General features: G+C 44.2%; 1 protein-coding gene across 1 annotated transcript; it reads right to left on the bottom strand.

Moving 5' to 3' along the window:
* Nucleotides 1-494: 494 nt before the first annotated feature.
* Nucleotides 495-12,384, bottom strand: LSM14B (LSM family member 14B). The gene is made up of 8 exons (XM_075720948.1): nucleotides 12,264-12,384; nucleotides 7,508-7,671; nucleotides 7,016-7,151; nucleotides 4,456-4,626; nucleotides 4,251-4,331; nucleotides 3,050-3,211; nucleotides 2,717-2,870; nucleotides 495-1,703 (listed from the first exon to the last, which is right to left on the bottom strand). Exons 1-8 carry the CDS (start codon nucleotides 12,382-12,384, stop codon nucleotides 1,532-1,534), a joined length of 1,161 nt encoding a protein of 386 aa, XP_075577063.1. The 3' UTR covers nucleotides 495-1,531.
* Nucleotides 12,385-21,543: the final 9,159 nt, after the last annotated feature.

Genomic DNA, 21,543 nt, shown 5'->3' on the forward strand with positions numbered 1-21,543 from the left:
AAGGTGCTTTTTCAACAAAATTCCCTACCAACCAAAGAAGGGACACATGCCTATAGCAATTTAACCCACTTATTCATGCAAACAAATGTAACCCCCTCCCCAGCCCCTCTCCCCACATACAGATTTTTAAAAACAAAAGAAAACTAAACTATTTACAGTATGGGGGGTACAGAGGAAACAAAATTAAACATGCCCATCTGTTAAGCTTCATTATATGGACTCCCATCCCTAGTTTAATGAAAACATTCCATAGTGTTCCACCACAGTCTACTAGTGTACAGAGAACTGTTTGCGTTCGGTACTACCTGCGAGCGAGGTACGAACTGAGGAAAGGAGCCGGAGCTTCAGATCTCCTTCCCAGACAGTCAGCTACTGCCAAAACCTCTTCACTCCGAGCGCGCGAGCAGAGGCGCCGGCCACTCCTGTCCCCCCCGAGGGCACAGCACGCTGTCCCCCCTGCTGCCCCCACCCAGTGAGGAGCTCCGAGCCTCTGAGGAGCGCCCAGCACCCTTCAGCTCAAGGGAGTCACGGCTCTGCGAAAGCCCGCAGCACCTCCGCGTTAGTACCAGCCAACAAACAGTTGTACGGTCATTTACACTACTACATGATCAACAATCCAGTATTCCCAAGTGACAATATACATAACTCCTCAGCACCAGGAATCCATTCTTCCAGATACCAAGTGCCACTTCACACCTGCTGCCGAGAACAGTGAGACCAGCAGCACCAAAGAATCCATTTGGTTACTCGGAACAAACAAATTATAGCTGGTTGATTTCAAGTGAGCTTTGGTTCCATGTTAAAATAGCATGACGTATCTTCTTCAGGGTTCAGAAAAGGAGTCTGACTTTAAGCTTAGACTATAGCAGCCTTTGAGAGACCCAGAAAGAAGAACCATGTAAGTTAGTCTGCACTTAAAAAAACAAAAACAAAAACACACAAACAAAAAAGACACCCTGAAGAAGGTACCCCTGAACACATTCCCTCTTCCAAAGAATATTCCAGCTGACAGTTGCTGGTCCAAAATAAGTCCAGAATATAAGCAGTAGTACATGAAGTTCTGTCGCTTGAGCTGAGACAGTAAACAATATGAACCATTTTCCCACATTAGTGCAGCAGTTGGTTGTTTTCTTTCTATATACAGTTTCATCCTCTCAGGAGATATGTTAGAACCTATTCAGAAAAAACAGGTAGAATTAGGTTTGATAGCGTGGGGATCTTCTCCCAAGAAAAAGAAAAGCAGCAAAGTATCAACTGAAATGCTTCGCTAGAGCCTCAGCTCAAACAAGCAGCTCTTGCTTTCTCAGACAGAAGGCTAGCCCAAGAAATCAACAGAACAATCAATGTGTTAAAAACACTTGTATTTCCTTCTACCACTTCAAAGGGCAGATCAGATACAACAAGGAACAATTCTGGATCTATCATGAGACTGGAGAGCAAAAGAGGTTGCACAGACAGTTCAGACAAGGAGCAAGAGACAAACCTGGCCCAGAGACAGTACTTATTCTTGCTAAAAAACTTGCCTCTGCAGTTACACTCTGCCAGTACCAGCTCTGTGAGTGGTTTGGTTTCGCCTTGCTGCTCCACTACCCCTTCCACCTCGAAATCCACCACGAAAGCTGCGGCCACGAAGGAACCGTCCAGACACTCCAAACGTCTCTGTATTGAGCTTCCTTTCTTCAGCCCACGTGGTACGCCTAGAACTGAACAAGACTGCATTCAGATTTAACGTTAAGTAATCACCAACTCATTTAGCTAGGAAGCTTCAAGCACCCTGTTTTGTCGAACTAAACCGCAGCAAGAACAAGCTGCGGCGTACACATGCTCACTAACTCAATTCCTCTGCTAAGCACAGATTTGAAAGCAACAGCTGTTGGCTTTTGTAAGCTACTTTCACACTGGAAAACTAAAGATGGGCCTAGAAAAGGGTTGAACATGGTCTCACTAGCACTTCAAACACTGTCTTGTTTTCTTGAAAAATACAAACTCTTGACTCCATTGAAGCCTCTCCAGAAACCTGGGAAGCCCTGTCACAGCCGAGGTTCAGCAGACTGCTACTGATGGCTCCAGCACGTTCCTTCCTTCGCAGAGCCTGCCTCGCCCTGACCACCACACTGCAAGCGCTTGGAAGAAAGCTTGGCTAAAGCGAGGCGGAAACCCTACCAAGGGAATTTCACATACTGAGAACTAAAGGGATGTCTGACTTCACTGGGCAGTTGAAAACAGTGTCAGCAGCAAAGGACGAAGCTGTCTTTTACCATTCCCAACATTTAATTTAATGCCTTTCCACAGACAGACCTGACCTCCTCTCTGCCCAAACTCCAGGCTTAGCTTGCTCCTGTCTGCAAGTTGCACCATCTTCAGCACAGCATGACCCTGATGCCTCCTCCCACAAGTGAGATAAGAAATTTGTTTAAAAATCAATGGTTCAAAGTCAATACTGGGAAACAGAACTGGAAATTCCTGTATCATAGTTTAGGCAAGTGTATCGGTATCAGCTGAAATCCTTGCTTTTTGTTTGATCCCACTGCAGGAAGCTTGGTTAACATCACTCGTGAGCCATCAAACGTATGGCAATACTCCCTTCTAAAGACTGTTTTGCTGACTTTCTCACATTCTAGAATTTTTAAAGAATTAACCATGTGACATAGATTACATCTAGAATTCTATGCCTAAAATGGCATTAAAAAAAGCAAGCTTTTGGAAAAATACTCACCTAGATTTCAGTTCTGAAGAAATGTTGTCAAAGAAAGACTTGGATTTATCATAATAGCAGTTGGGTCCCAGAAGGTCCTCCTCTGCGCTGCCGTCATTGTTTTGAGTTGCCACTCCAGGGTCCCCTTTTTCTTCCCCCGTCTCTGCTTTGTCATCTGAAGATAATAAAACGTATTACACTTCCATGATGCATACTGAAGAGCCATCTGTTCTCTTGCTCCCTCAAACAAGATTTGAGTTGCAGCCACATGTAATCATGCAGTTTCTCAGAATGAGTTTGTCTATGCAGTCTTTACTACTAGCTCAGCAATTCATATTTAATGAAGTCACAAACCTTTAAAGTTTAGTTTCTTCTTGAATTCTTTATCAAGTTCCTCTCTGTTGAATTGTGCATTTGCACTTTCAAAGTCAAAGTCACCTTCAAACTTTATTGTATTTTCCTTCACAGTAGTTGGTCTGTTTTGTCCTCTAGAACGGTTTCTGGTTCTCCTGTTTCCTGAAAGCAGGAGAGTTTAAACACTTGGTAATGCACAGGGAGGTTAAATGACTTGCTCAAGAGCAGAGGAAACCAGGGTTACAACTCAGGAGTTTCTGGCTTCCAGTCCTGTGGTTAGGCCACACCTCTTTGAAAGTAACTTCTGACTCGGCTGTGGAAGACGTGCTACAGCAATACTTTGAATTTCTGAATGAAAAGCACTCCTGGATGTCAGTCTTACTGTTAAGACAGAGTACACCCAACTTCCCTTACAGTGTGAGGAGAAGAAATCAAAACACTATACCAAGAAAAGCTCAGGGAAGCAGGGAAAACTACCTTTTCTGGCTGCTGTTCATCTGCAAGCATCATACAAACAGTCTACAAACCTGTCATGATGGCAAACAGGAACAGGTCACTGGTTTCAGAAAATCCACCCAAGACACTCATCTACCCACAGAAGGAGCTTGGACTTTGTATAGCTTCTGGTTTCCAACTGAGAAGCTATCAACTCCTTTTTGGAAAACCTATAACCCCTTCTGCAGTGCTGCCCTCAGGCAAATTAATTTGAAAACCCAAGAGTCTGAAGTTTTGGTTCCTGCCTTTTTTCATTTTGCTTGGGCAGGAATATCTGTTTGAATTTAATTTCACTTTTTGTTGACCTGTGCTTAAACTGCAGTCTTGAGACAAGACCTCTACTCTATGGAAGTGAGGGCTCCATAGTTTCTCTCAGTTACAAGAGCTCTGGAAATTCTTAAACAGGCTGCCCTTCCCACTAAAAATTCTTCAGGTTTCAGAGAAATCTAGTTGCTGCCACCAACTCATAGCATCAATTTGTGTAGCATACCTTCAAGGTTCCAGAAAAGGCACTAGAATTCTGTCCCTGGAATGTTCTGAACTTCTGTGATTCCAGAACCTATTTTATTAGGGAAGCATCTCCAGATGCCCAAAGCATTATCAAGCTTTATTTTACTCTCAATCTTCTGTCCAATAATCCTTCACTGAAATGAACAATATTTGCCTTTATAGGCTAACGTGACTGTTTAGTGTCAGGTTAACCTACCTGATCTTCTCCTTTGAGGTCTTCTGTTTTCATCATTCACCTGTCCTTGGGTTTGCACAGGTGCTGCCTGGACTGTATCTACTGAACAAGAAGGATAAACTCAATAAAGGAGCACGAGAACAGAACTGAAACAGTTTAGCTTTGCTGTGCACCTTTGAAGGATGCTTCAAACCAGCACTTTAAAGATGAAGTGGTGCATACATACCATTTGTCTTGCTGTTGCCCTGCGGAACCTGCCGTCCATTGCGCTGAACCCCTGGAGTTACTTTCACTGGGGGTGGCTTTTGTGAATTCATGTTGTCAACTGGGCCAGTCTGAACAGCCTGCTCTACCATGGGGCTTTTGCGGACTGGGTGAACAGAAGGAAAGCCAGCACCTGGAAAAAATCCCAATGACTAAGTGCCTCTCAGAAAATGCGCTAACGCTAGTCAAACCCTACCCGCTTCTATGGAGAAACCATTTTGTCACAAATTACTCAAACCCTTCAGTGTTTATCATTACACGCTATGTTTAAGTGGCATATACACTAGGTAAGGCACTACTGCCATACAAGTCTTGGCTCTCAAGTCCAGAGCCTTAAGATCAGGAAATCTACCCATTTATTTCTTAAACCAAGTTAGACACACATTGGATAAGCTAGCCAGGTCAGTCTCTCAGACAGTTCATACGAAGATCTAATTTCTAGGTGTATCCTTGGTTATGCAGGATTTTACTTTACATGCTACTTTAAATCTGAAGCAAAAATCCACCATTTTGAAACTGCTCAAGAAAGCTCCCCCACTTTGTCAAAAAAGTTTTGCAGCAAATGCTTAACCACCTCAACTATATCCCATTTCGTAAGCCGCTTTTAGAAGTCCTTCAACTTCATTGCTTATTGCTAGCTTTCAGACAAAGAAAACCTGAAACCAGACCAGGATCTCAAAGTTACCCTTTTAAATTCCTTCTTGGTCAAGGCCAAAGTGTTACCAAGACTTCTGTTGCTCTTCCATCCAGGCTTATTTATTCACACTACAAAACATGTAAATACTTTTCATGGTTTGGTATACCTTACACCAATTATATTAAAAAGTGACAGTCTTCAGTACTCAGAAGAAACACCACATTCTAGATTTAATTAGAAGTTTTGGAGTACTACAGGTTTATGTAGTTATGCACAAGAACTGCTCGGAAGCAAACTTTAACTGAATATACTTTAAGAGCAAGAAAAGTGAAAAGCTGAAGAGTACACACAAACGAAGCCACTGACACTTCTGGGTCACCCAAGTCCACATGAGATATACCCAGTAGGTAACATCATGCAGGTTCCCAGTTAATGTACACCTGGAAAACTTGCAAGGAAGACAGACATATCCTAAGGATTATTCAGTAGGACAAAGCTGCTGTGCAAGTTTAACATGAGAAAGTTTCAAAGCTTAGCCAGAATATTGAGAAAGTACGTACAGATAGATGGCCAAAACCAGAGAGTAAGTAAAAACAGTTTCATGCCAACACAAGCATACATGCTTAAGTTAAAAAACAGATGAAACTAATTACCATGTTTAAATGCAGGCTGCACCTGGTCTCTCTGCTCTGAGGATGGTCAGTCTAGTATCTCTACTCAATCTCCTTTAAAAGTTTTTACACATAGAAGCAAGCACCCAGAACTATGTTATCTCAGCTTACCACACCTCAAATTGCTTACTGTTAGTCATGCTTTACTAATTGGGAGTCTTGACAAGGTACTATGCTCCATCATGCATGAAATCTATCCTGATATCTCCTCAATTACAGCAGTACTCCTAAATTTTCTATTAACCTGTGTCTCTAACAGCAAGGCCACCCACAATTTAAGCAGTGTGCTTATCTTTCCAGGAAAGACTAATTTAATTGCTTGCCCAGTCTCTAAGGTGACACATGTTCCTGGATAGGATGCAGCACATCAACATCCCTAAACCTGAGCCCTCTCCTGATACTTATACAAGAGGATCTGCTGTTCTGTACTTTTCCTTTCTCCTGTCTCTCTAATTGATACTTCTAGGACAGGAGGAATACTTCATGTAATGAAAAGCAAAAATAGCTGAGAACAAACTAGTTCTACTAGCATTACCAATATAAGTACTATCATTCTAGGAGGGGTTAACAAGAACAGAGTGTTTGCAAGTGCCATGCAGTTCTTCCAAATATTTGGAGTCCTCAAACTGCTGTTACCCTTGGAAGAAAGCTGATGGGGCTCTGAAGACATGTCAGGCTCTGAAACAGGTTGTGGAGACGGAGAAGAACTAGGGCTGGAAGCAGCTGCTGATGCTGGAGGGCTTACCAATTTCTCTAAAGAGATAGAGGGAAGAAGAGAAAGCAAAGATATATGGATAAGATACAAGGTAGTGAAACATCTGAAGGACTTGGAAAGAGGCACAAGAATCTCTAGAACAGCATTAGAGCAGCTTATTTACAGTCCTCTCCGGGAATACAAGTTCTTTGTACATGTGATGTATATGTAAGGTCTGTTAGGTTAGGAATGAACTGGCCTCAACTGTTAGGTATTCACATTACTTTCCAAAAGAAGTGTTAGCTATTTAGTCTCTTTCTTTTGTGTGCGTGTGTGTGTGTAAGTGCAACACAGGCCTCCTTGCGATAAGATCATTGCACAAAGTTGTTAACTACTTATTCACTGCTTGTTGCAGCCTGACACTCGGCAAGGAATTCGTTATTAGTTACTGTTATTTGGTTTCACAGTAGCTGCATACAAGGACTGTACTTTTATTCTAGCAAGTAAAGTTTTTACTTACCTAAACCTAACGAAGCTGCATACTGCTGGCTAAGTAAAGAGCTGGCAGCAAGCTGGCTGTAAGGTGGCATACCTCTAAACGGGCTGTAAGGCACATGTGGCTGAAAGGATGATGTAGAGGCAGAGCCCAGTGAAGACTGTAACAAGATAAAGTACATTTCCATTTACAGTGTCCAGAAGTCAACTCATTTTGGCAGTGATTCTCTACTTCACATACAGCATTACTAAAGCTTAAGTAAACACCGAGAAGGGTTAGTTTACCTCTTTATGATTTTCCTGCATTCTCAGCTAGGTAAACTAGCTCTGGCTTTTGTTGACTGAAGTCTTTAATGCTGCTGCTATTTTAAACATTACAACCAAATTCAGGATGCTTCAATCTGAAGATTCCTGGAGACACTTATTGGCCTTCATTTTTATAAGTCTACACCAAAATCAAGTCTTTAATCACCAGTGTTTTATCATAGCTTTCTATCAACACTTCAGGCTAACTTACTTGAACAATGGCAGGATCTTGGGGCAGGGTATGTTGAGCTTTTGGAGGTTCACAGACAGTGATGTCTTTGATGTCACTTCCTCGAAAAATAATGTATTCATAGATTTCTTCTCTCGGAGGAGCAGGTCTGTCTGTGGGCCGGTCTTCAGTACCAAAGGATCGCACTTTAGCATTAGAAAGATTACTATTAGTCCAGTATTACCATTGCAGCATTGTGTAAGTTCAGATTTATGCAATTAACAAGTACTCTTGTAATAATTGCCAAAAGTAATAAACAACAAAAAGATTACCTCCAGAACCCTGAATCTCCTTATCGCACACATCTGTTCCCTCAAATGCCAACTCTTTCAGCAGCCTGTATAAACAGTTTTGTTTACATCAAGCTGTGAAGGTAAAGACCATAGACCAGCTGGAGTGAAGAATCCTCCTCCAAAACCAAGGACTTCCCCACAGTGCTATACTGCCATATTCCCCTTCCCTCCCCAGCCCCTGTCCTGTGTAAGCCAGACAACTGCCACTGCAGCAGACCACAGGGGAGGCCCCTGAAGCAGCAGGGGAAAAGCCTTAGAAGGCTTTAGAGCTCAAAGTTGCACCTTTGGTTTCATATATTTATTAGACAGATAGAGGTAAAGTTTTATCAACGACAAGAGCTTCCTACTAAAATTCTCTCTGCTCCATGTTACTGGTTTTATGATTAATATCCACTGACTCCAAAGCAAGCTTTTAATGATCAATCCAAAATGTCAGTGCCTGCTGAGGCTTTACCAAGTCCCGGCTATCGGAACACTTGAGCAGGTACTAACCAGTGGTGTTACACATTGGAGTGGGGAAAAAAAGCTGCAATGGACTGTATGGCAGCCATCAGGTAGAAGCATAAATGAATTTGAGCCATTAAAGAAGAAGAGGTCAGACTCAGACTTACTGGATTGCTAGTGCAGGAAAACAGCATACTATATCAGACACTGACATACAAAAGCTTGAAATTTCAGCCACAAGTTACAGAAGCTCAGCAAGTTTACTAGTCTAGTTGTTTTCTGTCTTTGCGAGGCTTTGCCAGTTCAGATAAGCACCGGCACATACTGGTTTGATGTATGCTTCCTGCCAACAGGAGAATCCTGTACTGGAGTTGCATCAATTGCTTCTAACAGTTACCACAGAAGTACTCAACCTCTCTGCCAGGACACACCACAATACCTGCAGTACCTTTACAAACTACATCCTTAACAGACCTTTCACAAGCACCTGCTGTGTCACAGTCTGTGGTCATGTGCCAGCCAGCTGCCATTCCCACTGCACAGCTGGACAGACACAAGCACGGACAGCCCTGTCACATGGATGACAGGGGACAGGGGGCACCACAGCTTCCCCAGAAAAAGGGCAGCAAAAAAGTGGATCCACCCAATCCCAGTGTTGAGCATCCCCAGTATACTGTACTAACTTACTAGGAGTGTTGACAGCTGTAGACAGGGCTACTCAGCCAGAGTCCTGTTCTCAGAGGTGAAAAGCTGTACCCAGGTGGTTCCCCCTACCCTACCAAGCAGCAGTTACTATTGCAAGCGGTCTTCACCTCTGTTCAACATCGGGGTCAGCTCACAAGGTACAGCAGGTCAACGCCAAACTTTGTCCCTATCGCACTGATGCTGTTTAGCACCTCAGCTTACACCTAACTGGAAGGGAATCTTAACTGATGCAAGGACAAGCTGTCAGCCACTTCCCTTGAATGACCGTCTTCCATTAGTTCCTAGGGTGTATAACCTCTCCAAGTTATTTTAGATCTCCAGCTGCTGTTTGATCATATTACAGCTGTAACCTAGTCAACTAGAAGCAGCTTATAAACTGAAAGCAATGCTTGTGGCCTTTTAGACATGAACTGTACCACTGATATCCCTGCTCAAGATTAGATTATTACAGCACACAGCTCATGGCAAGACATACTACTGCTATCCAGGGACTACTGCAGAATCCCACTGCTAGCTCGGAAAGCACCACAACCTCTCCGAGTGCCGGGATCAGCCCATCAGCTTCCACATGGAGAAACACATGACTTGCAAAACCCAAAGCTGTCCAGGCAACCTCTCAGTTGGCTGGTCCCAATGTTTCTAACTAAAAAGGTGGAAAAGTATGCGCTTGTTGTAGACAAAACAGCAGTGAGGGCATTTGAAAAGGCTCTAGGAGTTGAGCATGCCTGCCCCTACATTTGAAGTGTTCAACGGTTTCTGGCACATCACAAAGTACAGCTTTAAGTTGCTGGAGCAGTCTGAAGGGCTGTATCCCATGAAGAGTTACAGTGACTATTGTTTACAGATGAACAGGAAATCAATCCCACACCATGCTGCAGCTAGTGTTTTACAATACAGTTTGTATTCATGTGTAGGGCTTTGTTGAGCAAGACCTCTGAAGGGTCAGGAAGCACAACAAGAGTGACTGGACATCTGGAAAGCAGAGCTCACGTGGATATTTCTTGCTCAGAACCTCTAGTTTCTTCAAACTTCTACAGAAGGGGGAGTAAGTTTCTGGTGTTCACTGACGACAGGGCAGTAACGGGCTTAAGCTTCCTTTGTTTGCAATTTAAGTTTAGCATCTAACAAGCCAGACAACTTTCTTGCAGTCCTTAATTAAGCACATGGAATCTCCTTATCCAGTGTTTAAGACATTGTGCGTGCACTGAGATTTAACAGGAACCAAATACAAATCAATTGAAGTTAGCCCTGCTTTGAGTAAGAGGCTGAACCAGATTCCTTCCTGAGGTCTCTTTCAATCTAAATTTTTCCTTATATCACTTGAAGGATAAAAATTAAGAAGAATAGCACTTAAATTACATATTGAACTTGTCTGAGCCTTAAACAGTGGCATCTAGGGCTTAATAATAATTTACTAGCTATCTGGACAACTTCAACTGCATGTCAGTAATTCACGGCTCTCCTAACCCTTCAGAGATCAAGTGTTTTAAACTGCTGCCCCTCCTAAGCACAGGGTTGCTATTGCTGTCACCAACTTCAACATTGCTGCTGTGTTCATAATTCTGACACTAATTTTGATATAAAGTCTCTCAATTTAAAAAGCCCTCTGAGCTAAAATGAAAAGCAGGGTTTGTACTGTAAAGTTTATAGAGCAGCACTTTAATTGGGGAAAAATGTATTCTCCGTCTATTGTAACAACTACTTCTTAGGCATTCCAGTTCATCAAAACTGAACACTAAGAGACCAATAAATACAAGAACTGCCAGAAATCTTATACAGAGCATGTACTTTCTCACACCATAAAGCACTTTAATCACATATGCCTTTGAAACACACCACTTAAGCTCTGAAGCAGCAAGCGCTACGTGGAAGCCAGAACTGTGTGAGAAACCATTTCTACTTGCTGCTGGGTAGAGGTGAAGACCTTCCAGCACATCCTGCAAAGGAATTGCATCCTTCCTGCAACGCCTCAATTACTTTGAGTGAAACACTAACATAAATAGCTACATTTGTACAAACAGCTACACCCTTAGAAAAAAAGTTAATTTGTGAAAACTCCCATTTTTAATTTCAGAATATACAGTAACAGGTGTCCAATACTCACGTCCAGCATCACAAACATCATTATACTGAGTAAAGACTGTGGCACAGGCTGGCGTGGGGGTAGTTGAGAATCAGGCAAGTCAGTGTCTCATACCAGCAGATAGTCTTTCAAAACAAAAGATGTTTGGTTTGTGGACAGTCCTGATGGGTTGCTGAAGGCAATGAAGAAGGTGTGAACTTCCCAGAACAGGGAAGGACAAAACTCGGGGAAAGAAAAAGCTGATGCACATTAGCTGGAGTAGCCAAGCTTGACATTAAAAGTGGTACAGAAATAAGATCTTGTTTGAGAGACTAAACAAGACAGGACAGGTTTTTCTGAGAATAAATATGGGAGTTCCCAGCAAAGGTGACAACTGAATCTGAATGACACCATTTAAGCAGAAAACAAAGATGGCTATTTCTACAGGGAAACAAGATGCACAGCCTGGATGAGCAGCCTGCGAGGTAGGAAGAGCCAGACCCCCGTGCAGAGACCCCACAGCGCTAGGTACGCCAGCTCGCAGCCCCGCCACCTCAGCAGAGTCCAGTTATTGATCATGAAAGGAACAAAGACACATCAACAGCAACTCTGCTCTCCCCAGCACCGGCCGGGGGCCCTGCTCCAGCCAAGCACCGAGATGCTGCCGGGCATCTACGGACAGACAGGAGAGGGGAACCAGACCACGAACCGTGATGCAGACCATCACCTTTCTGGCTCTGACAACAGTAAGAGGAGCCAGCACTGCTGGCAGCTCTTCTTCCTCCTCAGGAGACCGGTAACTTCCCGTGAAAACCAAGGGCTCCGCAGCATCCCGTGCCCCGCCCGCCCCAGGCCGCCCCCCCGGGGAGCCCCCGCCACGGCCACGGCCCCGCGTCGCGGAGCGGCCTCCCGAATGCTGACTCACGGAAAGGCGGCAGCGCCGGAGGCACGGGGCTCCCACCCCGCCGGCCCCCCCCTCCGCCCGCCCCGGCTCCCCGCACCCGCCCCGGCCGCAAGCGCGGCCGAGCCGCGGGCCCCGCCGCGGCCCCTCAGGGCGGGCGGGCTCCGGCCGCTGCGCGCCCAGGCCGGGCTCATTGTTCAGGGGACGGAGGCGGCGGGCGCGGCGGGCGCGCCCCCCGCGTCCCCTCAAGCCAGCGCCGGGCCGCGGCGACGGGCGCCGGAGCCAGCCTAGGCCCGACCCCCCGCCCCGCCGGGCCCCGCCGCGCCGCCTCACCCTTGGCCAGCGCCACGGTTGAGTTCTCGGTGTCGATGGTGTAGAGGATGCCCTCATAGCGGATCTGCGCCTTGGAGATCAGGCTGATCTTGCTGCCGATGTAGGGGGTCCCCGAACTCATGGCGGCGGCGGCGCTGAGCCGGGGGGGAAGGGAGGGAGGAGGCCGCGCGGGTCGCCGCACCGCCGCGCGGAGCCGCCGCGCCCGCCCACGCACACTGCGGAGCCGGGAGCCCCGCCGCGCCCGCCTTATGTAGGGCGGAGGGAGACGGGCGGGGGGGGAGGCAGGGCGGGGGCGTGCTGCGGCCCCGCCGCGCATGCGCCGCCGCCGCCTGCTCTTGACCAGCCGGGGGACGGGGTCAGCCGCGGGGGGGCGGGCGGGGGGGGGAAGCCCGGAGCCCGCGTCACGTGACCGGTCCAGGCGAGGCTGCCACGTGCGCTGCGGGCGGGGCGGAGCGAGGTGGGGCGGGGCGAGAGCTCGCGCCCTTCCCGCGCTCCGCCGCAGCTGCCGCTGAGGGAGGGGGGCGGCGGGGCCGGGCCGGGCCGCGTTGCGTTCCTGACAGACGAGCCGCGTGTCGCTGCTCACCGCCACCCGTGTCGCAGAGATTCTGTCACATAACGCGGGGGGGGGGGGGGGGTATCGCCTCGCCGAGCCGGTGGCTGAGGGGAGCTTTTCCCGCCCCGAGAGCCGCCGGCCGCCTCTCCTCACCCCGCTCCCCCCGGGCGTTCTGCAGCGTTGAGGCTGCTGTGAGGCCTCCCGCGGCCGCCGGCTGCCTCCAGCCGCGGCAGCGCTCTGACGAGCTCGGCGATGGCTGCCTCCTGCCCGAGCCCCTTCCTCCCTCGGGTGCCACGGCGGCTGCGGAGCCCGGCTGCGTGCTGGAAGAGGCCTCGGTGCGTGCCGGGGCCCTGCCCGGTGCGGCGCTGCTGGGCCTTTGTGAGGCGGGAGGCAGCCGGTGCGGTCACACCGTGGCGGGGGCCCCCAGTGCTAGGCCGCAGCTGGAGAATGACTCTTTCAGGGCAGCGTCTCCCGGGATTCCTGCGGCTCCCCAGCCATCTGCGGGTCAATGAGAGACAACCGGCAGCATCTGGCAGACACAGTCGCAGGAGGTGAAGTCACTAACCAACGTGAGGATCAGGCAGGGCAGTTCCACTTGGGGCAGCAGGTCAGAGTGCGCAAATCTCGCTAATTTGTGTGACGCAAACGAGTAGGATTCAAACCCAGCAGCTGGAGACAATACAGTGGGAGCCATTGTCTAAGTGCAAAGGGGTTTGCTGGAGCTGCAGGCACCCATGCCTTGGTTACGTGCCTTCCATCCGCGATACGACGGCGACGCAGCAGTGTGCAGTCCGCAGGTTCAGCCTCGTGTCACGACGACCTCCTTCCTCGCGCACCGTGGCTCAGAGAGCTGTTCTCTAAATGCCCCAAGCTGTCCGCCCTGTGACCTCCTGTATTTTATGGCGCCACTCTTCGTGCTGTTTATACAGCCTGGAGAGCAGATCTCCCTGTCTGAACAGGGAAGACGCCTTCCTTCCTTCTCACTATCTTACAGACACACGTGCAGTCTTTCTCTTGTTCAATTTTCGTCATTCTAGCATGGAGAGAGTTGCTGAAAAACAAGAAAGTAAACGATTTCATATATATTAATTGGGCAAGTAGTATTTTTGAATAAGAAAGTCAGCCCTTACAGTCAATCTTTTCAGATTTTAGCTCAGCCTTAAGTATAACCTACACAGAGCAAGAAAAGATTCCTTTTTTACTGCAGTAAACAGTGCCCTTTAGTGGGGAAATTACTGGTTAGAAACTTCCCTAATGAAAAAACTCACCTAGCTCCCCTGTATGAGAAGTGTCTATTTTAAGAATGTGGAAGAGTTCAAATGGAGAAAAAATAGGGCCAGAAATAATAACAAAAAAATGCTCAGTTCAGGGCAGTCACAAATAATTATTTTGAATGGGAAAAAGGATGTCAGTGTAGGCAATGCAACCAAAGGCAGAGAAGTAGTACTCCCTCTTTCGGTTTATATTCTCCAATTCCACAATGTATTTAACTTGATATTCTTTATTTCCACTCTTAAAGTATTTTTTAGAAAAGGTAAATGCGCCTCCGAGTTTTTCAGTTCAACTTGTCTGTTTCTTTATGCACACCAAAATGTCACTGATTCAGAAGCACCTCTAGTTCCAGTATTTTGTTCTGCATTCAGCAAAAGGCATTATGATTGTTTTATCCTTTTACTTTTTTTTACATACCAGGAAGGAGAAAGGGACGATCATGTACCCATACAGCAATGTGGATCCCGCAGGAACACTAGCTAAAGCAATGTGCAAAAAGGAAGAATACACCAAAGTGGCATAAACTCTACACTGGTAAAGAGAGATACGCAAACGTATAGAATTTTAGTTACAATTGTCATGGCCTTAAATTGACCTGCCTCTGGAGGGTACTCTTATTGTAATGAATTCCTCAGTATCTTTCGTTTGACAACGGTCAGAGATAACAAGTGATCAGCCAGAAGAAATATGACACCTGACATTTTAAATGCCCTGTTAACGTTATTTATTCTGCTAAAAAATAGAGTTCTTCATCCATTAAGTGTTGAAAGGGGGAATGAAAGAGCATCTTTGACTGTTTAAATTCATTACAAGCATGCGATCCTGGGCATCCCTCATATGAAGAAGGAATATTTGGCTTCATATGAAGAAGCCGATTGCAGCTCATCGTGGCACTAGGAAGAAACCTAGCAGAGTTGCACCTCATGACAGCACCAGACACAGCATTTTGGACCACCGGTAACTGTGGTCTTTGGAGACTGGAGGTAGGGTACAGTCAGAGTATGTAGCTACATAGCTAGTTCATTTACAGGAAAACCTGTGTTGGCAGAACTAAGGACACTCCCATGGCAGTTAAATGCAACTAGTGGTATTTGGGATGGTCGGGATGGTCACCACCGGTATATCTAATGACGTTTCATAGCAGTTAGAAGAGAAACCTGTGACTTAGGGCAATGATGAAAATTTGTGGGGTGTATGATGGTGAGAGAGCACTTACGTGGTGGCTGATGGCCATGCCAGTGGCAATGGGAGCTGAACGGACATCTGGCAGAGTTAATGACAGAGGGCAGCTGTTGGAAAGACATCTGGAACAAGCTCCAACTGCTGGAAGAAGTGAGCCAGGCAGTGGCTGCTGAAGCATCACCTCTCGCACCTGGGGACAGCGGGATGTGTTGCAGTTGGTGGCAAAGAAGAGGAGAGAAGAGAGACTAGCATGGAAAATGGAGGAGGTGAAAGTGGAACAGGGATTTGAATTTGGGTGTGGCAAACAAAACAGTGATACAAAGGAAGGGAGAAATGTGAGCCCTAGAGGAAGAAAAGTTAGAAACATACCGGTAGTTTCAAAGAAAAGTGGTGGCTGTAGGGAAGGAGGGTAAGGTCACCAGGTACAGAACACGATTCTGTAGTGGTGCAGGGAACGGGTAGTAGAAAAGAGCCCAGGAATGAGGGAGGGACTAGAAAAAGAGGGAGAAATTGAAAAGATGCAGGAAAGATGAGAAGGAAAAAAAAATGATCCATCTATGTGTTTTTTATTCTAAATAAAGAAAAGCAGAGAAAGAATAAAGAAAAAAACCTGTGAAGTCAACTGAAGGAAACTAGAATAAAGGGAAGACAGAGGAAAGGAGAATGGAATAAGGAAATGAAAAGAAAAAATAGAACATGAATAAGTAGAAAAAAATTGAAAACTTGTGTGCTTCACACAATTAGTTTCTCCATTTTCCACAGTCTAAGAAGAGGAGATGCAAGGATGTATGTAGGAAATAGTGCTTCCTTACATTAGTTTGTCTTGCATCTCAGGAAAAGGGGTATCTCTTCTGAAAAAAAAATCCGTCAAAACAATAGGTGTTGTTTTCTTTTTTATTCCAGAAATAAATACAGAGATTGTAATACATGTAATACTCTTCTGTCCTCTCTCCCCTTTCTCTCTTTTTCTCCGTTTTGAGTCTCTGCCTCAGACATTTCAATTTTGACATCTTTCATTCCACCCCCATGTATCAAATTTAAAGTCAGTTTAACTCCTGGATTTAAATGAAATATTTTATAAAATGTCTTAGTTTTAGGCTTGTGTGGGATTGGCTCTCTTAATTAGTACCTCAACTGTGTACTGAGTGGAACTGGCATAAATCTGCATTATTCCATTGCATTTCTCAGCAGTCCAAGTGCGTTGCACAGTCAAGACAAAATATATTTTACCAATAAGGATGCGATGGCAGAGAGCTTAAACTTCTTATCCAGACCCACAAAGTTTGTGAGTGTCAAAGCAAAACTACGATTTGGGCATTACTCTTTATTTCAATGCTCTCACTGTATGAAATACAAATATAAGAGGAAGAAATGTTCGCGTGAATTTGGCTGAAAACAAACTTGTTATTTTGTACAGATACGCAGTCTTTATAAAGTATGGTGTCAGCATCTGAGACTAAGCTTTACCTATAGAGATTAAAAAAGTAGCATTTTGAATTACCTACTAGATTTAACGGGCTCTTAATCTATACTTCTTAACCAGCTTTATTATAAATACACTCAAACTGAAATACTGTATCTTTATTTTCTTGTTCCGTGTATGCATTCAATACCACTTTTCATACTGTAGTCAGTTTACTCTTGTCCCTGCTAAATCAATCATTTTCTATGGGGAAAGACAGTTCTTTGCTATAACACAAAATGATAATTAATTTTTGTGTTTGTGACAATCCACTGGTAAAATTACAAAAAAATGCTGGAGAATTTTTCTGTTTGTGTAGCACTTCCATGTGGAAAATCCAAATCATCATGTGGGCATTCAAATTACCAGTCTGATTTCTAAACTCCTCTCTAAGGAAGAGTTCTCTAAAACTAAAATTCTCTAAAAAAAATTTTTTTTTAAGATAGGTTCAATATATCCACTTAAATTTATGGGATAAGCCAATAGTGCCGTTCTGACCTGCCCAGTCTTTGCTGTTTGTACCTCATGAATCTACAGGGCCTGCTTACAAAAGTTGTGTTTGATTACCTGAACCTATAGGGGCTGGAAGTCATTTGGACACTTCTGGTGTAACAGAGTTAAGGAGGGAACATACATTTACTTATTTCTATAAAACTGAAATATCTTGGACATGCATAACATCTTTTACTAGAATGAACACAAACTGCTATTCCAGAGTTTTTTCACACTCGCATCACTACACTACAGTGCCTACTTCACAAGCGGTGAAAATGAGACTAAAAAGCCACACTCGGTACTAGGCGTGAGACCAAGAACACAACCCAAAATCCTGTCTGCTGTTGTGATTCATTTCATCGTTGAAGCATGGGGGGATGGAGCAGTTAGAGAAGTGCAAATACCTTTTATACTGAGGCTTTCTGAATCGCAAATGGCAAGATGAAGTTATCCTGGCTAACTAGGTGGTGATTTATTCATGGATGTGGAAGCTGGAGATAATTTTAAGAGATGCTTTCATGAAGACAGGTAGATGGATAATGTATGTGATACAAAAAAGGTTGACGAAGCTGAAGTTTGCAGTTTCGTCACAAAAATTGAAGGATGAAGTCTTACAAGCCAGACCTAGATTCTAAAAAAGGTGTTTAGGCATCTATCTCCCATTCAAATGAGTAAAAGGATTCAGACCTAAGTTTAGAAATAATTAGGGCATAAAGAGAGATAGTTGTCTATCTAGGACAGTGGGGAGCACTGAACATAGCCTAAAATACAAAGTTCCATTAGGAAAATTCTCTGACTTTTTTTTTTTTCTGCCAGGGCTGCGTTTTCTTGGGCAGTGTTGCGCTGAAGTGAACTGCAAGCCTCTGTGTATCCTTCTCACAGGGGCACTCATGTGAGGGGATGGGATGAAAGTGGGATTTCATGAAGTTTTTTCAGGCATGAAGTGAGCAAAAGGTGAAGAGCATGCTGAAAGGCAAATAGGAGATAATAAATGGAGAAAGGGGGCAAAAAATTGTCTTTGAGGGATGAAATGCTGCAGAGGATTAGTCTGCAAATAAAGATTTTGTAGGGTTTCAGGTTTATGCATCAACTGGGAGAATAGGAACCTGTGTATTTAGCTTCATGCCCAACTTTCCAAGAGGTTCAAGAGCTGCAGTGATAACCAACGATCTAAATCCACTTCTAGGCTGAAAAGAGTCCAAGTTACAACTTAGACTATCACAACTGACCTACTTGGTACACTTGACAGTAGTCTCAGTGGAGAGACTAAGGAGCAGATGGGAGTACAGCCTGATACATCTCTCTGTGGACAGCCTTTTCAGAACAAAATCATATGTTTGGGAGAGTACAAGTTGTATTCACTGCGTACTTTAGACCCCTGGATGTTGCAGACTAGCAAATTTCACCATTCCCTGTACAGAAATCTGTCTTTACTAATTGGGTTTGGCTGAATTTCCAGAAGGCTCGACAGCAGTGTTTCTTTAAGAGCTCCTCCTTCTCTCTCTGTACTTCTTTCTCTCTCTACAAATTATTGAACACATTGAGGCTATCAGGATTGAGCACTATTTCATTGGCACTGAGGCTTGAGTGGGGTTGAACCAAGACCCTGCTCCCCAGTTCTTGCTAGTGCAAATCAAATCATAGGACAACATACATCCCTGGGCTGAGAACAGAGGGGAAAGAGCTCCTTTCTTAGATGTTTTAGTTCAGAGACCTCGTTTGCATTAATTGTCTATAGTGGACTCTGTTCTTAAGCCAAAGAAATGAATCTCCATCTCCTTAGCTGTTTTACAAACGACTAGGAGATTCTGCTTCTTTCCGTTCAGCTAGGTAACGTATCATTTTACCTAGACTCGGCAGTATGCTGTTCTTTCCCTGCATAACATCTGCTGCAGTTTTCATAGCTTGAATTGTTCTTGGACTTGTTTTAAAAGGCATGTTTCAGAAATGTCTTTGAGGATGTGAATTATTAGTCATTGTTTTATCTGCTACAGTGTTGTTCTTCATCTATGTTTGTTATTTTACTTTCTAAAATAAGACTAACCAGGCTTTGGCATTTAAAGTTTATAGGTTTTAATTCAGGTTTAGGTTAAAGATACCAAGAATGGTAAGGTAATTCATAGCAATAGGATTTTAGTGCAGTTTCAGAAAGTAATTTATTTTTGTATGACAATAAACTGGCATTTAATCTCCTTCACATTTTAGAAGCTAAACTGTAAATCAGTCTTCACATAAGACAGCAGCGTCTCTCTGGCTGGTCAGTTCTGACTTGTGCTTCTCCTTACTGTTGTAGTATTTGTGTACACACTTTCCACATACACCTGAAAATTTTGATATTTACTGTTCCAAAGCCTTTGCATTATTTGTACTTCGTACCTCATTTCTCTATTACTTGATGTATGATAAGGGTTTTATTAATTAGTGCACTTTTAAACCACATTTTTGTTCTGTAAAGTAACCCTAATAATAACATTTGAGATTTGGCATTTCAGTTTTCTCACTTAATTCATATTAACGTGCTTAATTTTTTCCAGAGAGCCTCGCAGCTTCATCCTGGACTCTGCATTTTACTCAGCAGCATCCTCATCCTCAGCATTTAACTCTGCATATGACATCACCTGTGACAAACTTCTAAAGGCTATCTGGGACATCCAGTTGTTAGTGAGATGTTTGGAAGGCAAAAGGTTTGTGCAAGTATAACTTGGAGCATAAACTGCTCCGAAGAATCTTAATTGTTGTTGATGAAGCAGAAAGAACCCCAAGTAGAGTTGAGGGTGAGGTTGTGAGTTAGAAAAAAAACGTATCTTCTTTTATTCCAGACTGAAAGAAATCTGATATTTCCATCTGCAAGAGAATGAACTGGAAGCCCAAAGTAACATAGTACTGAATAACTTTTGAAATAACTATCTGAGCTGTAATGGGATAATAATGCACTCTGGTCTTTACAGGGCAAGAGTTAGTGATTCAGTCTCTGTGTGATGCAGCTGGCTCACTACTCCACCCAGATATAAAAGAGGATGGTGTGGCTCCTGTAGGAGAGATGATCCTTCTGAATTAAAAAGTTTGAATTTAGAACACCTAAAAGCAGTCAAACCGCAAGAGAAGGTTTAAGGGTTCTGTTTTCTGCGAATCTCTGTTAATGACAGGAAGGCTTTAGGAAGGGGACAATTTGGCCCTGCACAGCCTTTTTTTTTTCCTTTTCAAGTCAGTGGAAACACTGGTAGTAGTACAGGGGTAAGAGCTAGCATGTTGTATGATCTTACCAACATATGTACCGGTATGCAAATTCACATAGCTTTTAAAGTCGCAAAGATGTTACATGTGATGGGTTCTTGCTGGGGATGAGGGTGTAGCAGGCCTGGCTTCAGGCTGCCAAGTTGTACAATTCTACTCAGATGGCTTCATGTCAAGGAACAGTAATGAATGAGTAAACTTACTGGCCCACTAAACTGTACAGAGCAGCAAAACTAGCTCCCTCTTTTGCTCTGCTGAAAATAATTAAGAGAAACAAGTTTTACAGTTTCATAAAAACAATCTTTCTTACACAAGAAGATACAAATTGTCTATTGCTTCCCTGACTAATCATCTTTCCTAAACACGATGTTATATTTGTTGCCTGCCATTTTGTCTGATCGTTAATAAATGGTTATTTTACACAGATGGATGGGTTTACTGTCCTAGCTAGAAAATGAAGTAATATCGATGGCAAGGCTGTTATACTTCTGTGGTAATGGAAGAGTATTGCAAGTAGCCCCATACAGACAAAATTGACAATAAGGAACAACTTAACATAAAAAACTTGGCCCTCCATCTGGGTGTGTCATTTCCTTTGGGTTGGAAGTTTTCCCTATCTTGTATTTTGAGAGATAAAATATTTGTCTGACTTGCTTCAAAACATGTACTAGTTTCTTCTGTCAACTGTGGGAACATATCCCGTATTTAATTGAGTTATTGGATTTGTTTGGAGTTTCAAAAATGAGCAAAAGCTCACTAAAGGAATAGGGGCAAGTCCTTGAACTCTGTCTCTGATAGTGAGAATATATTTTAGGTAGTATAAGAAAGTAACCTATAGTCTAGAATGAGATCCCTAACTATTTTAGGCTGCTGGAGAATTCAGAAAAAACCCCTTGTATAATAGCCTTTCGTGCTGTGTTTTCATTAAGTCTGAGGCAGCTCAATAAAGAAGCTACAGCATGATTTATTTTAATCAGTTATTACAGAGAAGTCATTAAGAAAAAACTTGGCAAAATCTTGCTTACATACTTCTTGCATTCCAAATCCACAAAACGTTTAGATACAATCTCATTTCGTTATAA

The sequence above is a fragment of the Pelecanus crispus genome, chromosome 14 (genome assembly GCF_030463565.1).
Source record: "Pelecanus crispus isolate bPelCri1 chromosome 14, bPelCri1.pri, whole genome shotgun sequence".
Taxonomy (NCBI): Eukaryota; Metazoa; Chordata; class Aves; order Pelecaniformes; family Pelecanidae; genus Pelecanus; species Pelecanus crispus.